Source organism: Anser brachyrhynchus (genome assembly GCF_964034855.1).
Source record: "Anser brachyrhynchus genome assembly, chromosome: 5".
In the NCBI taxonomy this organism is placed as follows: domain Eukaryota; kingdom Metazoa; phylum Chordata; class Aves; order Anseriformes; family Anatidae; genus Anser; species Anser brachyrhynchus.
Window position 1 is genome coordinate 51347859 of NC_137699.1, and position 21460 is coordinate 51369318.

General features: G+C 38.6%; 1 protein-coding gene across 20 annotated transcripts in view; it reads left to right on the forward strand.

The window, feature by feature from the left end:
• The window catches only part of TUNAR (transmembrane neural differentiation associated intracellular calcium regulator), a 163598-nt gene that overhangs the window by 135211 nt on the left and 6927 nt on the right, over nucleotides 1-21460 (forward strand). For 8 of the 20 annotated variants that reach the window (XM_080594300.1, XM_080594294.1, XM_080594296.1 and 5 more), the window contains one exon: nucleotides 85-379. The exons of 4 other annotated variants lie outside the window; for them this stretch is intronic. In XM_080594300.1, the coding sequence (XP_080450426.1) occupies nucleotides 341-379 (39 nt within the window). In that variant the 5' untranslated portion in view covers nucleotides 85-340. Of the gene's footprint in view, nucleotides 1-84; nucleotides 380-4096; nucleotides 4206-17738; nucleotides 17865-20865; nucleotides 21260-21460 lie in introns of those variants that run through there. 8 more of the 20 variants (XR_013951978.1, XR_013951979.1, XR_013951980.1 and 5 more) reach the window with 3 other exon arrangements.

Genomic DNA, 21460 nt, shown 5'->3' on the forward strand with positions numbered 1-21460 from the left:
CCCCTTTCTCTGCATAGTAATTTCAGGGCTTCAGTAAGATATTGTTTTCTTTTTTTCTTTTTCTTTCTTTGATTTTCTTTGGAGTCCCTCTGATGACACCACGAATCTGGGAATGAAGAACTTCTTCGTGCTGATTGGAAATGGCATTGCGGAGCTGAAACTTAACTGGCGGAAATATATCTCCTGAAGAAGAAAATATAATGCACTTTAAGGATCTGGCTTCTGGTGAAAAATTCAAGCCTAGAGAAAACTTGTCCGCTTTGTTAGGAAGAATGGGTTGGACAATTTTCCTCAATTCCACAGGATATCTGAGTGCCATGCTGAGCTTAGTCTCTGCAGCATGCTCTGTGCTTCTCATCTCCTCCTGATGCACTGCATGGTAAGGCCTTTTTCTTTCCTTAATAATAATATTTCTGTTATGGTGAGAGCTAAAGATACTACCAATAAAAACCTGAAAATTAAAAAAATGTAAAATGCTAACAAAAGAACATTTGTCAGTATGGCTGTTTTCCAGGAGCAAGTGTTCTGATTACTGCAGCAGCTTTATAAGATCATTTCTGTCTTTTTCCCTTGCTTTTTGGCCGTATGTGTTCGCATGTGTGCACACCTGTGTTATCAGCTGCACTTGGACTGGAACTTTGGTAGCTATATTATGGATATTTCCAGGTTAAAGGGGATGTTTAAGAATTTGCTCTGACATTTCTCTCTCTTTTTCCCTCCCTCCATTCCCCTCCTCCTGCCTCCTCTTCCTCTCTCTGTCTCTGTCTCTCTGGGGTCATGGTGCTACACCTTCCCTGCACCTCAGTTGTGTACTGACCACTAGAAGGCAAAAATAGTAGGGAAAATAAATCCTGTATGAACATAAGAGTAGTTACAAATCTGTATTTTCTGGATAAACAAAAGCTACAGAACGGTTTTCAGAGTCTGCTAGCTAATGCAAGATCTGCAGGTACAAAAGATTTATTTATTTTTCCCCATGGGAAACAAGTATCAAATGCAGAATCAGATCCTGTTTTATGTACAGGGTGAGGCAGATCCTTTTACATGTTAGAAAGTCAAAAAAAAAAAAAGACCAATGTGAATTATGACAGTTACTTTTTATTACCTAAGTCACAGCAAAAGTAAGCAAACCCAGTATGAGATGTTCTCATATCAAGTAATTTCTGTCATGTACTAGTGGAGTGTCGGGAATGATTGTAAATGAATTCAGTGAATGTTGCAAGATTTTGTTCATTAACAGCTGTAATTTGCCTTCATCTTCCCGGATGAGAGGTGCTAGGAGAGTGTAAGGTGATGTTATTAACTAAATAACCGACTTACCACAATTTAGGGTCATTATTAGGAAATTGCCAAGCAGATCAGGAATTATAAAGTGAGTGAACTGAGACAGAACAGCTTAGCTTTCCAGAAAACCTAGTTTACTTGGATTCCTGTTTCAGTAACATAAGGTAGAACTAAAAGATGTAAGCGTGCCAATGGTAAATATATATATTTTCTTCTCCGTTCTGGTTGATCAGTGAATTTGAAAGAGAGAAAGGTGACTGCCCCTTGAGGAGCAAACCATGATAAGGGCCTGCCCCACTCTGAGGGCAAGTCGTACAGTGTTTTACAAGACTTAAAATGGGCCAGAAGTGGGGCTGTGTGGCAGGTGTCACAGGCACTCCAGCTGGGTATGGAGGTGATGGAGTCCTGGCAGTAGGTTCTGAGAGTGAGGAGGATGCAAAAAGCCAAAGCAAAACGCCGAGCCAGGCCAGACCAAAACAGCTCTCATGAACTGAGTTTAAAAGCTTAATACCTATTCAAAGAATCAAATTTTGTGTCAATTCCTGACACACCTTCTCCTTTTGCAGCGAAGGACTTCATAAGGTAGTTTTTAGAGAGAGAATGGAAATGCAGCTTTTTAAAATCACTGCAGCAGGAGGAAAGTGAGATGATACAAGGATATTCCAGTAGTTTGATAGTTTTTCAGAATGGTTCAGAGGAACCAGTCTTGATTTTAAGGAGTAAAGGTTCAAAATATGCATACATGTACAATGAAGTAGATTTTACCATCTAAAATACACAAATATTTTAAGAGTCGATAAGGAAGACTGAGGAAGGATAAGACAACAGAAAAATGTCATCTTCCAAACTCCATTGTTAAAAGAATCTCTTACTTGTGGAAGTAGTCCTCTGTGCTCTTTACATGAACAAGGGCTGCATCCTAAATTCAAATTTCCTACTGCAAATCTCCCCTCACATCAACAGGTCTATTTCAATCAATGGGACAACTCATATGAGTAAGAACTACTCATGTGAATAAATTAGAAAGGGTTTTGTAAGACCTGTCCCATTGATTGTCATGGCAACAGATTTATTAGGCTTCTGGCATAATTTGTAATTCCCTTCTAAACAGAATCATTTTTCCTTTTACTCATATGAATCCTTTTGCCTCGTAATTAGGACAAGAAAAATAGGTCAACTGCATTCTGAAAGATCGTACAACTGTATAGAGATGTTAGCGAAGAATTATCAGAGTATGCAAAGTTTACTTTTATTAGTGATCTCCAAATCCAAGAGGAGTGTATTCTTATTGGAATCATTCATTGTTTTATTTATTTCTGTGACTGTATTAACATTGTTACTAGGTATTATTGTCAATTGCTCTGGAAAGTCATTAAAAAGAATAATTTATATATCATTGAACTTATAAAAACATTCACTATTATTAAGTAAAAGGACACTTACCACAGTCTTCTACATTAAATATGTTCATTCTTTTAGTTAATGCATGACATTTAGCTCTTTTCTAGATCTAGAAATGTGTTTATATAGAATAAAAGCCCAATTTGAAGTCATAATCATAGCAAGCTTCCTACAGAATATATATATAGTCATATTAAAACATCTGGATTTTAATCCCCCATGCAATTTTGTGTGTTCATAGATGTCCATATTATTAGGATATATATTACATAAGTAATATTTCCTTCATTGTACATTGTAAAAACAGTTCGTTTTCAGAATACAATATAATAGAAATTCTTTTGCACTGGGTTATGCATTACGGAAGAAAGAAAAATACTAGAAAAAGCAAGCATAGTAGCCTTTAAAATGTGTCCAATACACTAATGCAGCAATAGGTTTTTTTCATTTATCCCTGTAATAACAACATATATATAGCAAGAACAGTTAATTATTTTCTAAGGAGTAGGTGATTCTGAGGAATATGCTTTTGTACATGATATGGGATGTTCATTGTGTTTAGCAGACATTTCTGTCAATGATTTACAGAGACAGACCTCTTTCTTTCATGTCATTTTTCATCATTTACTTTAAACAGTTGTATAACAGCTGTATTTGGCTTTCTGTGAATTCTAAAACAAGTGAAAGTAATTTTCTTTTATTCTGGATACTATTCAATAAGGGTCTGATGCTGAAAACACACATTTAATTTCAATCCATTGAACTGTTTCACTGGATAAAGTATGTGAATTAGAGCTTGAATCATCTGCACGATCAGGACAGTTATAGTGAGCAATGGAAATACTTTCCACGCTTACAACAACTACTTGTAATCAAGAAAAATGTATTTTAATAATACAAAACACAAGAAATTCCTGTACCTGGAATGCCTTGAGCGGTCTTGATACATGACCCATCAAAAAACTGATTTGCAAGGCCCACTAAAATAAAACAAACAAACAAACAAACAACAACAAAACTGAGTCTTAAGGTTTTGTTGCTTAAACATAAATAGCCATGGAAAGTATATTCATCTTTCAAGAAATTTCAGTTGATCAGCAACTGTGTTTTCCATAAACCAGGATAAAAAATTGAAAAGGCAAAGTTTTTTAATAACTGAAAGCTCTAAAAGCTCATATGTAATGAAATACCGATTTTGAAATGACCTGTTTCATTTTAACATTATTATTCAGACTCTCATTTTTGTAACAAGAAATTGCATATATGTCTGTTTTTTTCAGTGAAAGTTTGCAACACTTAAAATCTCTCTCTCTCTTTTTGCTCAGGGATTTTTATTTTTTTTTTAATTAATTTATTTATTTATTTTAACTAGATTTGTCATAGCTGTCCCAATATTTATTGTCTCTTACAGGTCAGCTCTTTAATTGCAAGCTCCCTGAAGGGCCATCTTCAGCACTACACATTGTATATCCCTATATTGCTGATACTGAACAGCAGTTCCTACCAGCTCTATGGTAGATGTAAGTTCTCATTGTGATTCCCTCTTTTTATTATTTTTGTGTCTCCAGTAAAAAACAAGCCTTTATTTGCTGTGAGTTTTACAGATACCATAAGAGGTAGTTTCTATTACAAAAAACTTTGAGAGGCCTTCAAAAGGCATACAGGCAAGAGGTAGAATTAATGAAGTATTAATATCCTTATTAAATAGGTAAGGAACTGAGGAACAACAACAACAACAAAAATGCCCAAAGCTATACTGGCAGGGAAGAGTTCTGAATTGAACCCAAATGTCCTCATTCTCAGTTCATCACTGTCCCTGCAAGGTTGTTCTTCATTTTCTTCATTTTTGCTTAATGACTTGCATTTGGACTTTTAAGTTAATATTAGTTGAAGTGTCAAATGTGAAATTACTGATACGTACTTCCTTTCCAGTGTGACACAGGTGTCCTAAAAATTCTTTTTTCTCTCCTGAGCTGTTCCGTTTGAATGTAACCATTAATTATGCAATTAACTTACTACAAAGGGAAATATATCCTAGATTGAAGAGAAAATTCTAAATAGAAATATACTAAATATCCCATGCAGATTCAGGTATGTACATATGTGTTTATGCTGTCAGAATTTAAGGATAGCTGTGAGGGCTCTGTAATAGCTTTGAGGGCAGAATCAGATTTAAACAGAAAAAAAATATACGGTTAAAACATAAAAAGACTAGTGATTTGTTTTCTAGAATTCACAGAGATCATTATGAATACAACACTTACAGAAAGATGACACAGAGAATATGATACCTAACAGAGATTCTTATTAACGATGGTCTGACTCTTCTGTCCAAGCTAATCTTTCAGCTTTTTTTAGAATATATGAGTGTTTTAAGTTCAAACACATAGATACTTAAGAACTTGTCATATGCTCCCTATTTTTTTATTTTATTTTTTTTTAATAACAGCGACTAAGGGATCCAAATACCTGTAAGAATATGAATATGGGATTTATAACAATTGTATATTTCCTACAACATTAATAGATCAAGAAAGTAAATCTAATTATTATAATAAGGTAATCATTGAACCTCAAAAGGTAAGGCAGATTTTATTTGGCTAAGGAACATTGAAAAATAACCACAGAAGTCCATGAACATGAATAAAGAATTTTATTCAAGGTAATGGCCTCAGAAATAAGAAACATAGGGAAAAATACTTGATGAGCTTTGATGACTAGACTTTGATGAAACAAGAAAGTGCAAAATAGGTAAACAATGTCTGGTGCAACTCTTTATGAGAAAAAGAATGGGAGAATGCCTGTTCTTGCATTAGTTTTAAACCAAGGTAGACAGAAAACAGTGGTGTGACTAGAAAGCAGCATGGTCTTCATGATTATAAATCATATCTTAATTGTTTGTTACCTGTTTAATGTGGAAATTAATGTAGTACATATCTTTAATATCTGACTTCTGAAAATTTGGAATTTATCACTTTATAATATATGACCATCTGATAATATATGACTCTAGATATTGAAAAGCATCAATTTCTACTTCAGGTGAAAGTGTGATAAATTTGATAAGAAAATTTAGGACTTCACTTTGACACGTTCTGAAACTTAGCAATAGTGTCTGTAAAGTGAGGTGCTACTGAACTAAGTTAAGAGTATCAGAAACTTCCCTTAAGGAATGCAAATTTGATGTTTGAAAACAAAGCCATTTAACCTGTTGGACTCAGAAAGCAGATGGCAAGAGCATTTATTGAGATCTGTGGCCTGTGTAATGTTGGGATTTCTTTTTTGTTTTGTGCCTAAAATTAAAACTGCTTGAAAGGATTTTGTTCGGGTATTCATAGCAAATTTAACTTTTCACTGACTATGGAAGCAGTAAAACACTTAATAGACGGAGACAGGATTTTGGAAGAGCTTTTAAAGTATTCTTGAAAGTGTTTTTTAATGGATGACCACAATGACCCTTAGGATAGTACTGTTTCTCTGCTGCCAAACATAATACTTGCTCTCTACTTGCATTAAACAATGCTGGAAATCCAAGCTTTCCTTAAGAAGAGGCATCCATTGCACTGATGTCATTTCCATTTGTGTTAGGTTCCTGTGTTTTCATTCCACAGCAAATGCTTTACATTGCATGAAAGTGCTTTGGACCTTGGCACAGCTGGATGGGTTCTAAAAACACTGCTACAAAAATGTCTGTCAATCTACGTTGTACCTGCTCCTCTGGAGCCATTCTGAGATATTGCATATTATAAAGGGAACTAAGAGTGAAATGCAATGTACCTGATAATATTTTTTTGAATACTACTAACATATATGAGCCTGTTGAGGAGGGCTGGTCCATTACTTCTGCTCCTGATTGTGATCCCTCAATTCCTGCATCTGCTCCTGCATTTTCTTAATGAATTGTAAGGGATCATTGGTATCTTTGACTCTAGTTGTCCCTACCCCAACACCAAAATCATGCAATGGATGTTTAATGCAGAAGGGCTCACAGAGCATCTGCTCCATCCGTTCATACTTACCACAGAATAATTCCTGACCTCCTCATTGAATTTTAGAAAGCTAGTAAAGAAAATTAGTGAAAACATATCTTCAGTGTTTCACAAGTGATAGAAGAAAATCACTAAAGCCTTACATTCCTAAAAATAAAACAAAATAAAAGAAAGAAAAAGGTGGATAGATATTACAAACAAAGTCCTACAATCAGATTCCTTTCTGATCTCTAACCTGGCTTTCAGTGTATTTATGAGCACATGCAGAAGGCACACCAAGTGGATATCAGGGAGATTTTACCATCAGAAACACTAGTGCTCCATACCTCACATCCTGTTCCTACCCACGGCCCTTCTCTGGAACCTCTCCTGGAGGTGCACCATCTCCCTGCAGAAGTCAAGTTAAGCGTGAATAGAGAAATAGTCTTTCTTCGTCCCTGCAGGTTAAGCAAGGGATTAGTACATGATGCAAATAGACAGAATCAATAAGCAGTTTCTTTTACAAAACAAGGGAGACCTTCCTGACATCCATTCTTTAGTGGTAATCCCAAACATTTTTAACAAGTTTCATGGATTATGTCTGATTCTTCCTCAGCCCTCAGTGACATCACCAAGAACAGGTCCCTCAGCTGTATTAATGTGTGCATAAATGGTGTCTCCCAGGTGGTTAAACAAATCAGATAGTACTCCTCATGACACGGCCGTGTCTTACTTTCTGTCTTGGTCTATGAGCTCTGTCAGCATGGTCTCATAGCTTCTGTCTGTCATAGATCCTCTCTACTCCCCAGTACTAAGCCAAGTCCTTGCACACAAAACTCAACTTTCATCTGTGTGCTAGCACAGGATAACTGATACTGCTTTTAGAAATATAATCCATTGAAATGCAATGAGATGAGATGCTTTGGATATCTGCTTTTTTAAGGAAATTGCAACCAGGTAGGACTTTTCCACTTCAGCTGCTTTGATTTGCTTTACACTTTGGGTGTGAAATACAGTGCATGAACACGTCCTCTGTGCTGGGGTAAGCGCTACCATCCTACTTGGTACTGTCACAGCTGGGCTGAATTGAAGAGGAGCCAGAAAATCTGCCCTTCAGATAGTCCCCATAGCCCCAGTTCCCCACAGACACACGCGGCTGGGCTGAAGCTTCTATCTGCTTCACACCTCTATTTCCCAAGTGTGGAGGTACGAAGTCCCCTCCCTTCTTCCACTTATATAAGATGTAAAGATGCTCAGTTCTTCTAGAAACCAGGTTACAAACAGAGTAATTCAGCTTCCAGATCTGTTCAGCAGGGCGACTGAACCTTGCTTGTGTGTCCCAAGGTGAGGATTAAACTGTTAATGTTTGTAAAAAGCTATGTAAATGCTCTGTATCATGCTGACAGGTCAAGTACTGCATTGCTCACTGGCTGCTTCTCCTGACAGCTTAAGATATATGACAAACAATGTCTATGCTTTTCAGCTGATGTTCACTGATGTATCTTGACTGGCTTAACTCTCTCAGGGTTTGGCCCTCCATCTTTAGCTCACTGATGGGTGATAACAGCACAGATATGCAAGGCTGCTTTCCACATAACCTTGGATACAATAAATACGTCAATTTATGTTTGTGCAGGACTGTTAACTCAAAAGAAACCTCTTGATTCTCCTGTAGTATGAGTGCAGTTCATGTCCTGAAGGACACATGGAAAGCAAAGAGGGGAGATGGATCTCAGTTCCCTGCTTGGCTGCAGGCAAGGAGGCAACAGCAGAAGTTGCTTCTGCAAAACGTTGACAGGGATGAGTAGCTAGTTTCACTGACTGCATTACCATGTACTTGGTCCTGTTATCAACATTACATATGGATTTTTTATGTTGATTTTTGGTATGAATGAATAATATTTTCATTATCTTTAATGCTTTTTGCGGTTAGGGTCATTTTTCACTAATCTTTGCTTATGTCTCTGTGGGTTTATCTGTATTTTCCTAAGCTGGAAAGTAATGCTTCGGCACATACAGGGTAGGGACTGTTCTCAGCACAAACTATTACTAAATGAAAACAGGACATCTAAAAGGAAGGGACTTTCTGTGAATCTTTGTTGTTATGTGATCCTCTTCTTTGAGGCTACTAGAGCTAATAATTCACTATGTGGATCATTTTCTGGGACTAGCAGGGATATGGGCTTGAAGCATATGCTAGCATTGATTAAGTTATGAAAAAGTATTTTTTGTTTCTGCCACTATTGCTTGTCTGGGCAGCTTTTGTTTTTAAAGCCTGATCCAATTCCTGGTGGAGTCCGTGAGAATCATGCCGCTGGTTTCTTTCACAGCTAGATCACACCACTGGCTAGTTTCACCATTGCCATCAGTATGCGGCTGTCATGGTAGAACAGACTTTGGTTTTGTACCTTCTTTCTTTACCTGATTTTTTATTTTATTGTATATATGTGTATATATATATATATATTACTGTTTCAGAGTAGCAACAGCCTGTATAAATGTACCCAACCTGCATTGATCTAGCTGGCTTAAGTAACAGGCAGAGGAAAGATGGTAGGACACGGGCTTCAGGTGCATGTAATGGGTGTAGCAGGAAGGTGGCAGTGGTTTCTGCTCTACAGGGATGTGCAGATTGTACTTACTGGGAGACTTCTGCTCCCACCTGGCTGCGGTGGAGCCAGCTTGGGCATGGTTAAGTGTGCAGCAGTCCCATGACTGCAGCAGAGATATAGCCCATGTCAGTTATAAATGACTGCAAGTTGGAGCAGGAATAATTTATAAGCCAGGTTTGGAAGGTTTCAAATACCTTGTTTACTGCATTGTTAAAAAAATAAAAAAGGGTAAAATTATAACAAAACAATGAAGACCAAATAGCTGTAAATCTTCCTTAGATGAGATGTCTAGTAAAATTCTAGCATTATAGTTTTGACAGCAAAATGACACAGAAAAACAAAAATTAGCATTTACAAGAAATCAGGAATGAGAAAAACAGAAGAAAGGCAATAGAGATTTGTGCTAGGAGAGGGATTGTGGCTCTTGAGAGCAGGCAATGTGCCATCTATGAAGAGCAGCCAGTTTTGCAAATCCCTGTTTTCCTAGTTAGCAATTACCACCTGGCAACAGCGAGGGAGAGGCAGCCCATGCAGTGCTTTGCTTGGGTGGAAATCTGGTGCTTTAATAAAATGTTTGGTAGCTCTGCACAGTGTCCTCCTGCAACATATACCTGGGGAGAGAGTGCTAATGAGCGAGGAGGTGGGAGATTTCGTATCTCTGAACCAGAATCTTTCGTGATGACCAAGCTCATGGTGGGTTCCTACTGGGACCTCAGAGGCCCTACCCCCCAGTCTCCACCTGGTGCTTTGGCCACCCAGCCATCCTGCCTGTAAGAGTATGTTTGCAGATATAAAAATGTTATTTCAAGCATTGTGTGGAAGTGTTTGTCCTTAACTGGATGTGAAGAGTGTTGAGGGTGACACAGTCATCATGCTGGTGGAGCACGGGTTACATGCAGATATCTTTGAGAAAGCTATTCTGATCTTATTTATTTGCAAATACCTGCATTTGGTGAAGTGCTGTGCATTTGTAAGTCGTGCACATTTTCTCCTCAGTAATGTATACTTTAGCCCCAGGGGGAATGTGGAGAGAGTGTCTGTGACCAGAGCGGATGACTTCATCAGGGGAGGGAAGTTGCCCAGCCTTACTGGCAGATTTTTCTGAAGGGTTTCCCAAGGCCAGCCTCCAGAAACATTACTGCAGAGATGCTTTTGACATTTATAGTCCAAGAAGCAGCAGAGTAAAACACTGTCAGTGGGTTTTTATAAATAACTTGGTTCTTAGATTATTAGGGAGGGCTTGAATATAGCTATGAGTTGTACAACCCTAAGCTTCCCCTTGGAAGAACTCCATCAGCCCACATCCATCTTTCTTTCCTTCCCAAGCACAGTGAACTGCAGCAATGCTGCTTTGCTCTGAAACTACTCGCAACCACCCCCTTTGCTGCACTCTCTAAGCAAGTTCCAGTGAAGAAAGGACTGGAGAAAGGATGAAGGAATTGGAAGTAACTGGGAGAAAAATAGCAATGGACTTGGGAAGGCAAGCTCAGGAGTCCTTGGAATGTTTGTTTTCAGAAATAAACCAAAAACTGTTCCTGGCTACAGCAGGCTTCCTGAAAATTTGACAGAAGTAATCTCTTATCCATAAAATAGATTATTCTTTGAAAAATAACTGGAATCTCTATTACCAACCTATACAAAATGGAATGTCCAGGTTTAAAATCTGGATGCTAGCATAGGTCCTGCTCTGATTATAGTCAAAAAAAGTAGGCAAGAGTAATTAGGATGCAGGCAGGTTTGCATCCCGTAGACAGATTTTCAAATAACAAAATGAATATAAATATTGAATCTATGGAAAGAAAATGTCCATTGTTAAAATCAAGCCACAAGCTTGCACCATGAAAAAGCTTTCTTCTTTGACACAGCTGTCAACCCCACTGAGATTTTAAATTGGAGTTTGTCTAGTGTAAATCTCAGTTTCTATTTAAAAAGCAAAGTCAGAAACATTAAACTTTTGTCTTGGGTTTTTAAAATACAGGAAAGCTAATATAATTGCTGTACTAATGTAGAGTTATGAGCTTTTAGGCTCTCCAGTTTTTGGCAAAGAACGGTTACGTCTTTTGATTCATGGGATAAGACATTTTGTTATATAAATTTGCCATACACTTCCTCTTCAAAAAAAAAAAAAAATCATCCTTTCCTCTTGCCTGGACCATTTGGCATGTCTGTATGGTTTGTAACTCACTCTAGAGCTGGCTGCATTTCAGTAACCAGTCACTTTGCAGAGTTTCTGTATGAATTATTGGAGTGTGTATAGCATCTGGAGATCTAAGGAGTTGAAAGTATGTTTCAAATGTTCAACTGTAACTTGAAAGGGTTCCTAAGATCCAGAGTCAGGTGTAACAGTGAACTGTCTATGAATAAGGCAGTGCCTACACCAAGCTCTACAGAAGTATCTGGGTAACAAAAGGATGTCCCCTGTCAGACCCGTGGCACAGGCAACACGGCTTCCAGATTCAACATAAAAAAGTGGTGTTAGCGGGTGGCATAAAGTCCGACCCTGTGAGAAGAACAACGTTCAGCTATGTTAGCTGTGTCAATGACATTTGGGAGAAGCAAGGGAGTGATAGAATATGCAAAATAGAGTTTAGCCTGAGTTCTTAAGTTAAGCTTGTATGAATGCTGTTAGCCAGCTGGGAAGTCTTTGGAGAAAAATGATTTCATCAAAGGAAAATCTTTGGAAGGTTTCTTCTGTATCTGGAGCAAATAGAGAGGAATTTAGTTTAAGGATGTTTTTCCGAGTTTTGTTAATTTATTTCCATTCATCAATGACATTGATTAACACTGCATTGACAGGACAATGTCATTCTTAATGCTTTATTCATCTCCTTTAGCAAAACAGTATGAATAATAGCTAACAAAGGAAATTTGCATTTTTATTATTATTATTTTTATTTTTATTTTATTTATGCTCCTCCTTGGTGTCTCTAGAGCCACAGATTAAGTACAAGTGCTTAGTGACCTCCTGCCCAAGACTGTAGGGCTTATGGGTGGATCCTCTTCCATGGCTGGCACTTGTACTGTGCGTAATCTAAGATGACATTGACCTTGGCAGCCTTATGGGAATATTTTCAGCAGGATGAATTGTTCTTGAGTGTTTTCCTCAATGTACTCTGCTACATGCCTGAACATTTTTTTCATCATCTTGAGCATATGTTCTAAATTTCCTCTCTGCTCTTTTTATTGTATGGTTTTGATTGTAGCCAACAGCAAAGGTCAAAAGACATTTTACTGTTTCTATTTCTGTGTTTCTGTTAAGCTGAATTAAATTGTTGGTGCTGTAAGTGACTTGTTAAAAAGCTTATGCTGCAAGACTTCAACTGGTATAAACTGAAGCTGAGCTGCCTCAGTTTAAACCAGATGGTCCAGAGAGACAATGTGGTCCAAAGGATGGGGTACTTACTGATCTGGAAACTGAGAAAAATATTTTGGCTCCCTGGAGCTTCAGTGGGCAGCTTCAGGAATTTAAATATTGTGTTGTATCTTCCTCTGTCTCATTTTTTTTTGTTTGCTTTTTTTGTGTGTTTTATTTTGTTTTGTTTTGTTTTTCTGGATGTGTGGTAGAATGACCTTGTATTTTAAGGTACATTGCACTTTCAATTTTTCAATCGTGGTCTTTTTTCCATCTAATATTAATCAGTAAAGCTGATTAATATTTAAAAAAAAAAAAGTAAAGTTCAATCTAAATTATAGATAGGTTCTGATACCATAATATCTAGGTGATCATATCAAGTAACTATGTTTGCCACTGTCCATGAGTTGTAGAAGTTATAATTTCTTAGTCCACAGTTGAACCAGCACTGAGTTGTGTACTTCTAGCAGGGTTCTATTTCTTTCCTACATGGTAAAGTGAATCCAGGAGAATTTTTTGGACAATAAATGATTCATATCACATTTTTCAGGCTAACATAATATATTTATTTTATTTTATTTTATTAGTTCTCAAATGGCCTGTGGAGATGTTTGGCCCAAGGTTGTTTTGTTTGTTTGTTTGTTTGTTTGTTTAGTTGTGGATTTTTTTGTTGTTTTGTTTTTGTTTGTTTGTTTGTTTTGTCCGGATATGTGACTCATGAAGTCTTGTAAGGCTTTTTCTATACTTAGAATTTACTTAAATGACATGAACTGGCAATATCTAAATAACACTTCTATGATTAGTGCTCTTTTCCCAGTTTTGCTTTGTGATTGAATCTCCTTCCTCTCACCAGAGCCTGAAGAATGTTGTCCTCTTGCAGGGCTGCCATCTTCCTTGGGTTTTAGCTGGTCTGAGGCCACAAGCTTCTTTTTTTTTTTTTTACTGATGTGCCCATTGCTCCAGTTACCCCAGCATACCTTGGCAATTCTTTACAGCATGAAATAGGAAGAAATGGGTAAACATCTCCCTAGAGAACCATTTGGCTTTAAAAATATGAGTGGAGCCAAACAGATACTTTACAAATGTGAGTAAAGTATCTTAACTAAGAAAGCATCAGTCCTACAGGAATGGCATAACAGATGTTAGAATAGAAAACAGGTCTGTGTGAACAAGTAGAGTATTTTGGGCAACAATTCATAACCGAATAACATTTTGTTTTGAAAATTAAGTTGAAAGAATCATTACCAACCTACTGTTTCTAGACATGTTGCTATTTATCTACTTATCACACCAGTTCGATGAGACAGTACTCTCACTATGTGTTATAAAGACTCTAGGACTTGCACACAATCATTTCCAATGACCAATTTTGTATAATTCAGGTATTATAAATATTTCAATTATTGTTACCAGACTCTTTATTGCAAGCAATATTTTTGAAGAATCTATTATATGTTAAAAAAATATCATGGCTAAATTTGGCTCTCAGTTCTAGAGGTATAAATCTGGATTATCTTTTCTTTTAACAATAATTTTACTCAAGTTCATGAACAGAATTTGGCTTTGTGTTCATCAAAGAAAACTATAGAAAAATATACATTTATCTTCCTAAATTCTTCAGATGAGTTACCAATATGCTAATAAATACTCTAAATGTATGAAAGAAATGAAATATTTTCAGTTTTATGTATGTGGTTATGTTTTGGTTTTATTCACATTTATATAGACATTGTTTTAAATTACTGGCACTACATTAGGGTATGTCAAGATGCATCATATAAATAGATACAACTTGCCATGACCTTGAGGCAACATGATGTGTATGTTGCATTATATTAGCTATACAAACATCTTCCTTATATAATACAGTATCCACTTCAGAGAAATAGCATGGGTGGTTATGCATACTGTACAGAAGACTTAAGCAAATCTATAGCCAGACCATTTGTATCTTTTCAAAGAGAATAGGAATAATCTATAGAAGGTGGGAAAAAAAGAAAAAAAAGAAAAAAAAAGTCAAACGGCTTTGCTCCATATGCAAGGTGACATCCTCTACAGAGCAATGGAAATCTCTGAATATCAGGAAACACTTTTTTACAGTGAGGATGATCAAGCACTGGTGCAGGCTGCCCAGCGAGGTTGTGGTGTCTCCATTCCCAGAGAGGAAAAGCTGGCTGGATGTGATCCTGGGCAGGCAGCTCTAGATGGCCCTGCTTGAGCAGGGACCAGGTCGCCTCCCGGGGGTCCTTGCAAACCTCAGCCATTTTGTGATTCTGTGATGTATCACAGAAAATAGAAATTTTCCCATACTTCTCTCTTCATTGCCCATCCTGATGGCCTTGCCAGACCATTTGGCAAGTTAATTGTGGCCTTTTCAATCCTGAATCCCATTTCCTTTCCATGCCAGAGAGCTCTACCATAGGCCCTGCAGAGGAAAGCTGTTACCTTGCCCATGTGTTTTCCAATATGTACAGAGAATAGCACAACTGGGAACTTTCCCCAGGAACACTGAACCTTGGCAAGATGAGCAGTCACCTCTGCTCCACACTGTGCTTACTCCTCCTGCAGATCAGAGGGGCAGCTGCTCCCATGGATCAATTGCCCAGCTCTCCTGGTGATGTGCAGGTCAACCTTTGGCTACTCACCAACCTTTCAGTATTTTTCCCCCCACTTTCAAATACATTGTTTTTTTGTAATTTTTAAGCTTCTCGGGCTAGGTATCATTCTTGCTGTCTGTATCTGGTTTCTAGCCCAGACATCAGCAGGGGTTGCCGCATGCTGCTGCAATATAAATGACTAATGATGATGATAAAAGGTGTGGGAGTTGGTTGCCTGCAGTGATATCCTACTTTGTTAACTTTGTTTTAGAAACTAGCTACTTCCTCTAATTATCTGCTATTTTATCAAAATTAAGTCTAACATTTTTAAAAAGTCAAGGCATTTTCAGCCGCCTCACTTTTGGAATGTCCACCCCAAGACTTTGAAAAAAGCTTTGAAATTTTCAGAGTTTGGATAGTGCTGCTGCCATGGTGCCAGTAGCCTTCAGCCTGAGAGGCAGGCTATTGGCACCTTTAAGTGTCAGCTGCAAATGTGTCCTAAAAAAGGCATTCAATAGGGAAGTGCTCTATTTTAAAATTTGCGCTGATATAGGTAACAATTACACACAAAACAGCATGTGAAAAGAACATTATCAAGGTTGCACAGCTCAGCGATTGAAGCTAAGAAATGCTGCAAGTAAAACCGTCTCTACTCCATAAATTTGCCACCTTGCACAGGTGCATCGGTCACAGACTATTTTTGCACAGGATCAGAGTCTCGCTTGGTGCGCAGAATAGATGACATAGTTTGTGAGTTCAGTACTTGCTTTTCTTCTCACTGTTCAATGCATGGCTCAAACTTTGCTGTGAAGGCAAAATCATTTCTCACTGGGGCATTCCACGGTGTTCCACAGTACAGGTCCTTGCTGTGTGCAGATGTTGACTTATTTACCTTTCCAGTGCCTTACTAACAGTTCTGGGTGTCATTACTCCCTTGTTCAGGCGGTAACCTAAGGCAAAAAAGAGCAAGTTTACAAGTATCCACAATTGTGGTTGCTTAATTAAGTTTTTTATTTGTTCGGTTGGTATTTTTTGAGTACCTAGCAGCCCATACTGCAGTTCCCCTGTTTCTACTGCAGTCGCCAGTGCTCACCACTCCACATATTTAAGCCTCCAGGCCTCATAAGTATACAGAACAGGGTTGCAACACTGAAAAGTGTGCTGTCAATGAGCTGTCCCCTTCCTCAGGGCAGCATCTCACTTCTGTAGACGAAAGACTGTTGATCCTTTTTGCACTCTCCTGCCACTTTTATATTCTGTATTAAAAAAAAAAATGAAGAATCCTACAAACAAAAGCTTTTTTCTTTCCTCTCCTGTGGCAAATGCACTCTGTACTGAGTGAAGCTGGAATTTGGTGAACAAAATAGTGCTCAGCTATAACCTACCTGATAACACATAAACAGAAAGACACTGAATTCATGCTGGATCACCTTTAACTGTGGCATTTTTGAATGGTCTTTGCAAATTAATTACACAGAGAATTTATTTTTGAAAAGCAAACTGAAAACGTTGTGCTATTCAAATTGTCATGTTGAAAACCATCAATGTGTCATTTCAACCTATTGAATTGCTGCATGGATCATTTAAGCAAAGAGAGTAATTAAAGAACAAAAAAATTACAATAGAGGTAATTTCTTTTGTAAAATCTATCAATTAAAAGCAAACACGTTTTCAGATGGACTAGACCTTCTCCAGTATTTGTACCAGGCCATCTCAGCTATAACAAAATTGCCAATGCAGTTCTTGCTTCAAAAGTGAAGATACTTGAGTATTTCACAGAAACAGTTGGTAGGTTTATGTATGGCTAAAACAATAAGTTTCCAAGCATCCTTCCCGTAAACAGCAAAACTAGATGAATTTTTCCCCCAAAATATTTTCTCTGTAACAAAAATAAATTCACACCAAATGGTTACAATTTTACAAAGCTATATATATAATATATATTATATATAATATTTATATATAATATATATATATAAATGAATGTAACTTTCCTAAATCAGAAAGTGTTAGTTAGCTAGAATTATTTGCAGTGTCCCTTAATCTAGCTGTAACTAATTTTTAGAATAAACATAACTGGAAGTAAAAATGGAGATTTTAGACTTTCTAGATAGTTGTTGTACACACAAACTAGCAGCTCCTTTCCAAAGAATCTCAAGTGTTATATTCCTCAAGGTTTTGGATGATGTTCCTGTACATTCTCGTTTTTTAAGGAGAGCTCACTTCTGAACTCTGTTTTGAGGAACTAATTTTAAGGGCAGTTCAATCCACTACAGGCCAAATGATCATCTGGTCTTGGCTGAATTTAGAGATATTATATAGCCAAAGAAAGACAAATTTTTGTAACTTTTCCTCCTTGTAATATTTCTTAAATGTCTTCTGAAGCAGCTCAGTTTTCATTCCAAGAAGCTGGGGTGTGAGGGCAGCTCTTCAAGTTGCTTATGACAGAGGTTATGTGCCTTTTGGCAGACAGTGGAGACCTGTCTTTCACTGATGTTTGAGTATTGTATTTTACCTTTTACAGGGCTACAACTTATTTTTGCTCCTAAAAGAGAGCCCCGGAGATGCCTTTGAAATAGAAAATGAAGTGTTGAGATCTGAAATGATAGGAGATATTTTAACATTTCATTCCTTCATCTAGCTGTTTCAGGTAATGCTACGTTTGTCTGGACAAAGATTTAAATTTGAGGGCTTTTAACAGTTCTTTTTTTCTTTTTTTTCTTTTTTTTTCTTTTTCTTTTTTTTCTTTTTTTTATTCTTTTTTCTTTTTTTTTTTTTCTCAGAATGGACAGTAATAAGAATGGATTCTGCAAAACAACACTATATAAGTTAGGACTCAAAGATTCCTCTGTATTGATCTATGAATTGATACCCATAAGATATATGCAGGATAGATATTGGAATATGCTAGCTTCCAGGGATGGTCACCTGATCGTTATGATGTTCTTCTTTTTTAAGATCAGGAAACATGGGCAAAGGACTAAGAGAGAGCTCTGACTTTAAACTTCAAATCTTTATTCTATGATAGTTTCTGGAGTGTGGGAAGGAGAGATCTAAGACTTCCCTTCCCTTCCCTTCCCTTCCCTTCCCTTCCCTTCCCTTCCCTTCCCTTCCCTTCCCTTCCCTTCCCTTCCCTTCCCTTCCCTTCCCTTCCCTTCCCTTCCCTTCCCTTCCCTTCCCTTCCCTTCCCTTCCCTTCCCTTCCCTTCCCTTCCCTTCCCTTCCCTTCCCTTCCCTTCCCTTCCCTTCCCTTCCCTTCCCTTCCCTTCCCTTCCCTTCCCTTCCCTTCCCTTCCCTTCCCTTCCCTTCCCTTCCCTTCCCTTCCCTTCCCTTCCCTTCCCTTCCCTCCCCTCCCCTCCCCTCCCCTCCCCTCCCCTCCCCTCCCCTCCCCTTCCCATTTATTTATTTTTTCTCTTTGAATGAAAAGTGTCTCTTTTACCAGCCTTGGTCTATATAAATCATAAAACCTGTGGAGTAGGGACAGTACCTCTTTAGAGTGCCTACCACACAGGCTTCATGATGATAACATAACCCCAAGAAGGGTTTTTGTCCTCTGTTGGTCCAAAACCCCTTAGCGTAACTACAGAAGTCACAGAGAAGGGCAAGAAAGATAACCAAGAGCATGGAATGGATTTTGTGTAAGAAACAAGTAGACAGACAAGGATTTTTTAGCCCTGAAAAAGGATGACTACAGGGATATGGTAGGAGATTTACTGTATTCTAGGTGGCCTGCAGAATAAAAAACAATTAAGCACTGTGTCTCAAATTACATAATTAGGAATCAAGTAGCAGGTTTAAATAACAAGTGGATGCTTTTTCATATATTCCTTAATTATCTTCTGAGCTCATTGCTAGAGGATACTGAACAGAAAAATAGAAGTTGACAGGAGTTCAGAGAGTAATTAGACAAATTTGGAGAAAACAGATCCATGAAGCAGCATTAAACCCAAAGATGTTTCCTTGGGCAGAGGAAGTCCTTGACCTGAAGATTTCTGGACTCTTGTTAGGTACAGAGGTGAGCATTACTGCATGCTCACACTGTGCACATTTGGCATCAGCTAATGGCAAGGGGATACTACGTTAGCCAGACCTTGGTCTGGCTCCATTTGGCTACTTCTATTCCCATTAGCACCACAGCACGTTTGACCAGCATGCAGTGGACATCTTACAAGGCAGTCCTGGGAAATCCGCACTGTGGCTAGCCCTGTCTGTCCCTTCCCTGCTGACAGGGAAGAAGCAGTGGTGAGACACAAAGACCAGCTTGGGGTTGGTGTTTGTTTTCTCTTCTCCTTCCCCATTGCAGCTGCTGCTTCTGGGAAGGAGCCCCTTGGGCTCTGCAGGTCAGGGCTCAGCAGATGCTAGATGAAGTTGGAACCTATGGGATCTCTTCCCACCATTGTGTCCACGATATATAACTATTATATTTCAGCTCTGTTTGTTGCTGTCCTGGAGGAGATCTGGCTTTTATCTCCAGCTCCATGTTGGGGTCAGCTGCACCAGCAGCCTAAGCGCAGTCATGCATCCATATGCCAGCCATGAACATAGTCCCTCATCCTCAGGAGTTAAACTGTCTGCAAACAGCAGAGCAGTAAATTGTCTGAAAATGGAGCACAGGCATTGTCAGTTGCTTTTTTAGAGCTGGTGCATTTGCACTCATTGCAGAGGGATTCATGCGAACAAAAGAAGCATAGACCCTGTCGTTGTCCCTCTTTTCTTGCTGATAAAGGGTACCAGGGATTGACCTCAGGAATAGTGGGAAGGCAGAAATACTTTTCTGTCTCAAAAGGTCTGAAAAGAAATACTGAGTATTTAAAAGGATAAAAATGGCAAGAGTGTGCTGCAGTACCAGCTGAGAGTCAAACGCTTCTGCTTCTGAGCATTATCACCAAGCAACCGAGCACAGTGCTGTGTATCAGGAAAATGGATTGTGAATGTGAAATAGGCCAGTCTAAATCAATGAGAATTACACTGAAATTTCACCACTGTTTGGGCCAACCCAGAAAATTCATCATCTCTGGCTTCATGAAATGTGGAGTTTGAATCATACATGCTTCCAGTACTGTTTAAGTAATTTTAAATGCTAGTTTTGATTCAAAGAAACTTTGTTCTTCATAGTGCATCTTACATCAAGGGGGAGAAGGATGGGTTAAAGGGCGGCCTTTGTTCAGGTTTGTTTCTTTCACAAACTGGGACTCTTGAAGCTTTATGAATCCTACTATGGGAGACCTTGCTGCAGGTGGAGCTGAAGACTATTTGTGCATCTGTGGATAGCATGCTGCTCACAGGCAGTAAAGGAGAGTCTCCAGCAGTGGCTTGGTATTTATGGATCATTATTCTGCTACAAATCATAGCTTTGCTCCTAAGATAGATATACTAATATCTAGATGGAGCACAGGAAGTTCCGCACCAACATGAGAAAGCACTTCTTCACGGTGAGCGGACGAAGCAGTGGAACAGGCTTCCCAGGGAGGTTGTGGAGTCTCCTTCTCTGGAGATATTCAAGGCCTGTCTGGACACCTACCTGGGCAGCCTGCTCTAAGGAACCTGCTTTGGCAGGGGGGGGTTGGACCCGATGATCTTTCAAGGTCCCTTCCAACCCCTACAATTCTGTGATTCTGTGATTCTGTAATATTCAAAATATCCAGTGTCTTTATAATAGAGCTTAGGTATCCTCAGCATGTCAGGATTGCCCATGGTCCCAGAGACATAAACAAGGAGAAGGAAGGAGAGAAAAGGCAAGTCCTTCACCTCTCCTCAGTCCTGAGCTGCCTGGGGAACAAAACCCGCTGCCAGATTAAACTGGATCCTACCCACAGTGGGGACCAGGATGAGCTCTGTTAATGAATTGCCTATTTGAATTCTGTCCTCTCTGAATAACCTCATTGCTGCTGAGTGCCCTCCTTTATTCCAGAAGAGGTCTCACATTGCTGAGACCTTTGGAGATATCCTGGCTGTGGTGCTATAAATAGAGTGTGTTTCCCACTGACTAAAACCTGCCAGCATAGCAGCAGTCTGACGTGGATTTGCTGTTTTGCTTGAAGGCTACGTAAGTGCTTGTGTCCTCTCTCTGCTGAGATGTCTCTTAGCTTCTGGCACTGGTTTCTCTGCTTACTACTGGGGATATATTTTTGAATCTGGCTCACATTTCTGATTTTATTTTTTTTTTCTCTATAACACCTCTCCCTGGGCACCTTTCCTTGCCTCCCCTCCCTTTTCTTTTATTGCAGGTTTCTGTTTTTCTCAGGTA